This window comes from Salmo salar, chromosome 15 (assembly GCF_965601325.2).
Source record: "Salmo salar chromosome 15, fSalSal1, whole genome shotgun sequence".
In the NCBI taxonomy this organism is placed as follows: domain Eukaryota; kingdom Metazoa; phylum Chordata; class Actinopteri; order Salmoniformes; family Salmonidae; genus Salmo; species Salmo salar.
In genome coordinates this window covers 57,618,452-57,627,500 of record NC_138305.1, presented here as the reverse complement: position 1 = coordinate 57,627,500, position 9,049 = coordinate 57,618,452, and the positions used below count along the sequence as shown (strand labels likewise).

Sequence of the window (9,049 nt, the reverse complement as noted above, 5' to 3'; positions counted from 1 at the left end):
GAACTTGTTTGTCATTTCTTGGGTGTTAATGCATTTTGAGACCGGGTTGCTTGATAATATAAATGGCTCGTAATAGAAAGGATTGTTTGGACAACAAACTAACAAGTGATTGAGCCTGGCTGCAGGACTGCTGTTTTCTGTTGTACCTGATAACTCAACTCTGGGCCTTGAAGCCAGTTTCACAGCATTTTTTTTATTTTTATTCCCCTCTAATCAGGGACTGATTTAGACTTGAGACAACAGGTGGGTGCAATTCAGGTAGAACAGAACCAGCAGAATCTGGACCTCCATAGGGTAAGAGTTGAAACTGGCTTCAAGGTCCAGACAGTGAGTACACTGTCCAATGAAATGCTTACTTGCAGGTTCTGTATTGACAATGTTCATATTTGATTTATTGTTGCAAAGTAAATGGCTCTGAATAAAGAAACATTTGAGCATAAGTATAATACAGGTAGGAACAATATTTACATGTATCAGAGAAAGGAGGAAAGTGTTTAAATTGTGTAGCATTTCTAGAGTCAGTCCAGGTCATTCAGCAGTCTGATGGTTTGTAGAATGACTTTCTGAGCCTGTTATCAGAGCATGAGGTCTAATACCATCTGCCTAACATTAAGGGTGTGAACAGCTCATGTGGGGGTCCTTGATGCTGCGGGACTTCCTCAGGCACCGTTTCAAGTTGGTGGGAACCTGGGCCGTCTTCACCCGCTGGAGGGCCTTGCAGTTGTGGATGGAGCAATTCCCTTACTACGCCATGATGCTCTTGATGGCGCAGCGGTATTTGGAGAGGACCCTGGTTGGCATGCCAAATTTCTTCAGCTGCCTCAGGAAGTGGAGGCGCTGTTGGTCCATGTCAAGTCCTCTGATGTGGGCGCCGAGGAACTTCAAACTGCTGACTCTAGATGTAGTCTAAGATGTTATCAAAATCAAACTGGTAATACCAACACCGCGTGACAGTCCAAGTGGAGTTATATATAGTTCTGACAGCTATCTAAAGTGATTTGAGGCCAGACTTCTCGTGTGTAGTATAAATCTTCATACTAAAAATAGTGTTTCAAGTATACATTTCCAAAAAGAACTGGGCCATGTTCAGTAGGAGTCAAAGCACAAGGTTTGTCAACAGAACCAGAGCTGTTTAAAAAAAAATATATATATATATATTGTGGCCCAGAGGGCAATTGTGTGCTACTACTACATGAAAAGCCCACCTTCAGGTTAAAAATGACAGGTATGACATCTGATGACATACCATTGGAACTCGCAAGTTAAGTTGTCACATGCACAAATACAAGTGAAATGCCTTTCTTGCAAGCTCCAAACCCAACAATGCATGAATCAATAATCTAACACTCAAAGTAATTTAAATTAGAAATAAGAGGAACAAGAAAGCAAGCATACTATATACAGGGTCATTCAGTTCCAGGAACATATTTACAATGTTCAGTGAAAAGAAATGCGAGAAATGCGTCTCACTGTACTTGTGCATGTGACATTGAAACTTGATCATACGTCTTATTTCAAGTGTAGGAACTTACTTCCAAACCATTCCCTGATGCCCAGTTTTCTTGACCATTCAAACACTTACTGAATGTGCACAATAAACAAGATTTCAGATGCATATGTCAATTTAGTCTCCAAAATTGGTTTAATCTTTACAAGAACATTATACATGCAATAAAAACAACAAAAAAACTGGAATAAAACAGAATATCCTGAGAGGCTTTCCTCTGCGGTGTGTAACTTGTCAGAAAGGATGCCCCGTCTGTACAGTGTTGCCCAGTCGTCACTATCTGACCATGCTGGAAAGGACAGAAGTAAAGCACCTACTTAACTCAGCACAAATAACCCTAACCGGGTCCCATGTCTTTTCCTGCTTCAGACAATATGCCAAACATGCCAAGACAATGATAAAGAACTTGGCTTAAGCAGAAAAAGACTTGAAACAACCAGACTAACCTTAAACGTAAATTAAGACAATATATTACAGATTCTTTCTTCAAAGTTCTGACAATGAAAGCCACTTCTGTCCTTTTGCGCATGGCCATCTGGTGACAACTGCGTTTCCCCCGTCCATGGAGAGAAGTGCATGCTGAGTTGGTTTCTGACGTTAATCGACAGCCACCAGCTCGACCTCGAAGATCAGCTTTGCGTTGGGTGGGATTCTGGTGGTGGGAGAGTTAAGGAAGCACACAGGAAACAGTTGCATATCGATTCAAAGAGGGAGACATTCATTATATAGTTCATCTTTAAAAGACTTAGTGGTTAGAAATCCAGCTCAAATTCAATTAGTATCGACAAAGCTATGATAGAGCCATTGTACAGGAGAAGACTCCTCTAGGAGGATTGGCAATCTTTCTGACCATCACTGGTGGTGTAAAACATAGCAGAAAGTGAAGCCTCTTGACTTTAATCTCCTAGTTAAATATGATGTTCCAATGTAAAGGATACTTTGAGTCAGGAAGTCCCTTCTTCCCGTAGGCCCATTCTGGTTCAATCTCCAGTTTGGCCGTCTCCCCTTTGCTCATCGTTAGGATGCCTTCATCCCACTGTGGAGAAAAAAATTATTTCTCATAAGACTTAGTGATAACTGTTGCAATCTATTTTTCACAAGGGAAATGGTTGCAATAAGGCACATACATACATATATATATTTTATTTAACCTTTAACTAGGCAAGTCAGTTAAGAACATATTCTTATTGACAATGGACGGCCTACCCCGGACGACGCTGGGCCAATTGTGCGCCGCCCTATGGGACTCCCAATCACGGTTGGATGTGATACAGCCTGGATTTGAAACCAGGGACATTAGTAACACCTCCTGCACTGAGATGCAGTGCCTTAGACCGCTGCGCCACTCAGAAGCCCGAAATATAACATCAATCTCTCTATGGTCTTACCCCTCTGATGACCCGGCCCAGGCCAACTTTGAAGCTCAGTGGCTTGCTCTGTTTCTTCTTTCTGGCAGCTGGAGAGGGGAGGACAGAGGAAAGTCAAATCATTATTGGTATTAATGAGAGAAAGATAATTGAGGAGAAGGGAGTGTGTGTGACAGAGTGACAATATGTGTGTTTGAGACAGAGATAGTCTGCATGTATGTGTACGAGAGAGAAAACATACTTGCAGGGATGTTGGTGTCGAACACTGTGCCGTCCTCCAGGGAGCCAGTGTACCAACAGCTCACATTGTCTCCCTTCTTAGGGAAGTTAGTCTTGTCTCCTTTCTTCAGCACAGACTTAAAGAACTTAGGAGGACCCTGGGAATTCAAATGCATAACACAAGTGACCATTTTAACAATACAATTATTCTGACAACCAGTGGAAATTGGATGTAGTGGAGTTGCAGTAACTTCGAGATTTGTTCAATTTTGTTCAACACTTTTACCCTGATGCTTATTTCAGCGGGAAACGTTGAATCAAAAGCTTTTCAAACATGGGTCGTTTACCTCATCCACGACTTCCACAACTTCTTTGGGCTTGTCGTCAATCTTCACATTTTTCACATGCTCTGTCACATCTTCAATGGGTTCCGACCCTAAAAACCTCTGTTAGTCGCACAAACAAAAAAACGATCTTATCATTCATAATTCACATCTTATAATGTCATGCCATATGCTTCTAAAATATACATCACTCCATCCATGTTGTCCACCTACCTTGCTCTCAAACAAGTCATTGTAGGCAATAATCAGTTGCTCTTTCTTCGCCGTTTTTGCGACATTCTTGATATTTCCCATCAGCTTGTGCTCGGCAAGAAACTGGAAAAGAAAAGTAATGACGTCAAAGAGGGTAGTTGTGGCATGAAAGCAACACTCAACCCTTTGGTGCAAATTGATGCTTTTGCATTATTATTATTTCCCAAAATTGGCGACCAAAAAACAAGCCTGGCTGACGTGACTCATGGGACATAATGACGTCGATTTAGGTTAGCGAGCCCATTCATAGACTAACTACATTTTGTATCTATTAATGAAGGTATCTTCTGGCCAGGGAAGTTAAGAGCCCCGACTGCAATTAAACATGCATAGCTTGTAGTACGGTTTTGGAAACATAATGTATCTTTCATATCAGTGCAACATTATTTTATCTTCTTCAAAACAAAAATGTTAAACATAAACATTTGTAAAAACTTTGAAGGTTTGGGTTCCCACGCAGCCATATTACAGCATGTTCATGCAAAACAGACGGAAGACAGAGGGCTAACTAACAGTTTGAACACACCGACAGCGTCTTTGCACTATGTAGTACGCGCTACAGAGGGGTCGAACTACTTGCCATCCAGTAACTCTATACCAGGCGGTGTAAGAGGAAGGCCCTAAAAATTGTCAAAGACACAAGTCATAAACTGTTTGCTCTGCTACCGCACGGCAAACGGTACCTAAGTCTGGAACCAAAAGGCTCATGAACAGCTTCTACCCCAAGCAAGCGGCTACCCGTACTATCGACATTGACCCTTTTTGCAGTAACGCTGACTCTACCACCACACTCACGCCGACATATACACTGCTGCTATTGTCTATCTATCCTGTTTCCTAGTCACTTTACACATGTACATATCTACAGAGCATTTGGAAAGTATTCAGACCCCTTGACTTTTTCCACATTTTGTTATGTTACAGCCTTATCCTAAAATGTATTAATTTGTATTATTTGTTTATCTCCAATCTACACACAATACCCCAAAATGACAAAGCAGAAACAGGTTTCTATACATTTTTGCAAATATAAATAAACTCTGCAAAAAAAGAAATGTCCTCTCACTGTCAACTGCGTTTATTTTCAGCAAACTAAAGATGTGTAAATATTTGTATGAACATAATTCAACAACTGAGACATAAAATGAACAAGTTCCAAAGACATGTCACTAACAGAAATGTAATAATGTGTCCCTGAACACATTATCAAAATCAAAAGTAACAGTCAGTATCTGGTGGGGCCACCAGCTACATTAAGTACGGCAGTGCATCTCCTCCTCATGGACTGCACCAGATTTGCCAGTTCTTGCTGTGAGATGTTACCCCACTCTTCCACCAAGGCACCTGCAAATTCCCGGACATTTCTGGGGGGAATGGCCCTAGCCCTCAACCGTTGATCCAACAAGTCCGAGACGTGCTCAATGGGATTGAGATCCAGGCTCTTCGCTGGCCATGGCAGAACACTGACATTCCTGTCTTGCAGGAAATCACGCACAGAATGAGCAGTATGGCTGGTGGCATTGTCATGCTGGAGGGTCATGTCAGGATGAGCCTGCAGGAATGGTACCACATGAGGGAGGAGGATGTCTTCCCTGTAACGCACAGCGTTGAGATTGCCTGCAATGACAACAAGCTCAGTTCGATGATGCTGTGGCACACCGCCCCAGACCATGACGGACCCTCCACCTCCAAATCGATCATGCTCCAGAGTACAGGCCTCGGTGTAACGCTCATGCCTTCGACGATAAACGCAAATCCGACCATCAACCCTGGTGAGACAAAACCGCGACTCGTCAGTAGCTATCACTGGAGGGCTGGTCTCTCTGTATAATTGACTCAGGGCGATACATCTGTCCTCCTCTCACCCCGTCTGTGTGATGCACTATATCATCCAAACCACTCTGGTGAAGGTTGTTGTGACTGAATGTAGGCTAGAAGAAAAGGGTAGAGGAGTGCATTGTGTACAGTGCAGAATATCAAAACAAAAGTAGAACTAAGTACTATTTGGTTATGTCGAGATCTACAATGTAACAGAATGTAATTGCTTGCTGTTTGGGGTTTTAGGCTGGGTTTCTGTATAGCACTTTGTGACATCGGCTGATGTAAAAATGGCTTTATAAATACATTTGATTGATTGATTGGTCAGAGAAGAGCACTTTTTTCCAATCCTGTCTGGTCCAGCGACGGTGGGTTTGTGCTAATAGGCGATGTTGTTGCCTGCGATGTCTGGTGAGGACCTGCCTTACAACAGGCCTACAAGCCCTCAGTCCAGCCTCTCTTAGCCTATTGCGGACAGTCTGAGCACTGATGGAGGTATTGTGCGTTGCTGGTGTAACTCGAGCAGTTGTTGTTGCCATCTTGTACCTGTCCCGCAGGTGTGATGTTCAGATGTACCGATCCTGTGCAGCTGTTGTTACATGTGGTCTGCCACTGAGAGGACGATCAGCTGTCCGTCCTGTCTCCCTGTAGCGCTGTCTTAGGCATCTCACAGTACAGACATTGCAAGTTATTGCCCTGGCCACATCTGCAGTCCTCATGCCTCCTTGCAGCATGCCTAAGGCACGTTCACGCTGATGAGCAGGGACCCTGGACATCTTTCTTTTGGTGTTTTTCAGAGTCAGTAGAAAGGCCTCTCTAGTGTCCTAAGTTTTCATAACTGTGACCTTAATTGCCTACCGTCTGTAAGCTGTTAGTGTCTTAACGACCGTTCCACAGGTTTTTGGCTGCCGAGTTCATAATAAAAACGTAAAAATCACATTTACATAAGCATGCAGACCCTTTACTCAGTACGTTTGGCAGCAGTTTACAGCCTCGAGTCTTCTTGGGTATGACACTACACGCTTGGCACAGCTGTATTTGGGGAGTTTCTCCCATTCTTCTCTGCAGATCCTCTCAAGCTGTCAGGTTGGATGGGGAGCGTTGCTGCACAGCTATTTTCAGATCTCTCCAGAGATGCTCAATCGGGTTCAAGTCCACGCTCTGGCTGGGCCACTCAAGAACATTCAGAGACTTGTCCCGAAGCCACTCCTGTATTGTCTTGGCTGTGTGCTTAGGTTCGTTGTCCTGTTGGAAGGTGAACCTTCACCCAAGTGAAATCCTGAGCACTCTGGAGAAGGTTTTCATCAAGGATCTCTCTGTACTTTGCTACGTTCATCTTTCCCTCCATTACTAGTCTCCCAGGAAGAGTATTGGTGGTTCCAAACTTCTTCCATTTAAGAATGATGGAGGTCACTGTGTTCCTGGGGACCTTCAATGCTACATACATTTTTTGGTAAGCTTCCCCAGATCTGTGCCTCAACACAATCCTGTCTGAGCTCTACAGACAATTCCTTCTACGTCATGGCTTGGTTTTTGCTCTGACATGCACTGTCAACTGTGGGACCTTATATAGACAGTGCCTTTCCAAACCAAGTACAATACATTGAATTGACCACAAGTGGACTCCAATCAAGTTGTAGAAACATCTCAAGGATGATCAATGGAAATAGGATGCACTGGAGGTCAATTTCGAGTCTCATAGCAAAGGGTCTAAATACTTATATAAATACGTAAAAAAAAAAATACAATTCTAAAAACCTGTTTTCGCTTTATTGCTATGGGGTATTGTGCGTAGATTGATGAGGGAAAAAAAATATTTTATACATTTTACAATAAGGCTGTAACAAAATGTGGAAAAAGTAAAGGAGTCTGAATACTTTCCGAATGTACTGTACCTACCTAAATATACCCTATGTATATAACCAAGCTACCACTGCCCATTGTGTATTTATTATATATATTTTTTCAAATATTTTCTCAATATATTCTGCATTGTTGGGAAAGGCCTATACGTAAGCATGTTACTGTTTAGCCTACACATTGATTTGAGGTGTTAACCAGACTAACCCAAAACACCGGGCTAACACCATCTCTGATTCGTAGCTTGTTGTTTACGGTCTGGTGCAATAACGCATTTGCTACCGGTTGGCCCAACGGCGAAAAATATATTCAAAGTTAAATAAGTAGTCGTATCAAAAAACTTGACACGGCACGGTGATATACAGAACGAATGGGACTATACATGCATGCCATGTTGAACTGTTACATGCTAGGCTAACAAGCTAGCATCAAGCTAAATTGGCAGTGGTGCGCCAATGCGGAGGTAACTGATATCACCATGCGTGCGCACTAAAAGTGAGCAATGGCGTTTTAGTTAGTGCTGTTAAATCAATGCATGCATTGATCAAACATAAAACATACCGAGTGGGCCGCATTGTCCTGAATGAACTTAATAACGTCTTTTTTGGATAGATCATCACTTTTGAGCTGCTCATCGCTCCACTCTCTAGTCAATTCAGCCGCCATTTTACAAGGCGCACTGCTGAACTTTCACCTCCGTTGTGGGAGGACCGGAGGCGTAAAGTCTTTGGGACACTTTTCACTCCACTTCGATACAAAGTGATTTTCGTAGCAGGTTAGGAGAGCATTTTCGCCAACCCTAACACCAACCATAACCTCCGTCTCATAACCTGCTGCTTAAATTCCCCTAACCTGCAAAAAAACTGTATTTTTTTGCGGTTTGGCTTGCCTTGGTGCAAAGGGAGATCATCATCATTAGTGCTTTGCTTAATAAATATATTTTACAGGACCAGAAAATAATTATTTCGACTTTGATTGCAAAATCTGACAAAGAAATCTGACATTTGATGCAGTTCTTTGTATTTTTTTCATAAAAAAATAATAGAAAATACAATGTGTATATTCATGTTGAATATTGCAAATTAATAATGTGCATTTAATGAAACCACCTGTAAGAAAATTGCAAGTGATAATGTGGTCAGTTATATATATGGACATGTTCTTCAAGACCGTGCATGGGGTTGCAATTTATTGTAAATCAAATTCCTTCCGATGCCACCTTGTGGTAGAGATGTGTTAGAGAAACCATATCAGTCCTTTTCCCCGGCTTTGCCTGTGTTCTAAACTCATTCTTCCACAACTGAAGTGTATTAAAGAGTCCCACCTTAGTCTGTATAATCAGTGAATCCCTTACAAAAATATTTACAACATTTTGGTGGTAAATCTTTGTATAGCAGTTAATAAGTTGTATTCCGTCAAGAGGCAAAGCTATAGACAGACAACAGTTTTTTTTACTTATCTTTTGTAAAAACAAAAATAGACAAATGTTAGTGACTACTTTTGCATTGACTCCTTCCTACTACAGTTTGTTGCTGAAATAATAGTCGAGAAACCATGAACACATTACCTGAGGTTTATAAACACCTGGTTTAGGCCTGACTGATATATCACATGTGTCTGTCTACTGATGAAAATATAAAATGCTATGAAAATAGGAGTGAGAACTACACTGCTCAAAAAAA

The 9,049-nt window shown here is 41.9% G+C and overlaps 1 protein-coding gene across 1 annotated transcript; it reads right to left on the bottom strand.

The window, feature by feature from the left end:
- Window positions 1-1,620: 1,620 nt before the first annotated feature.
- Window positions 1,621-8,048, bottom strand: fkbp3 (FKBP prolyl isomerase 3). The gene is given in 7 exon segments (NM_001141274.2): window positions 1,621-2,159; window positions 2,446-2,543; window positions 2,896-2,963; window positions 3,116-3,251; window positions 3,441-3,539; window positions 3,651-3,752; window positions 7,929-8,048. Coding segments are annotated over 7 exon segments (663 nt in total). The 5' UTR covers window positions 8,034-8,048; the 3' UTR covers window positions 1,621-2,104.
- Window positions 8,049-9,049: the final 1,001 nt, after the last annotated feature.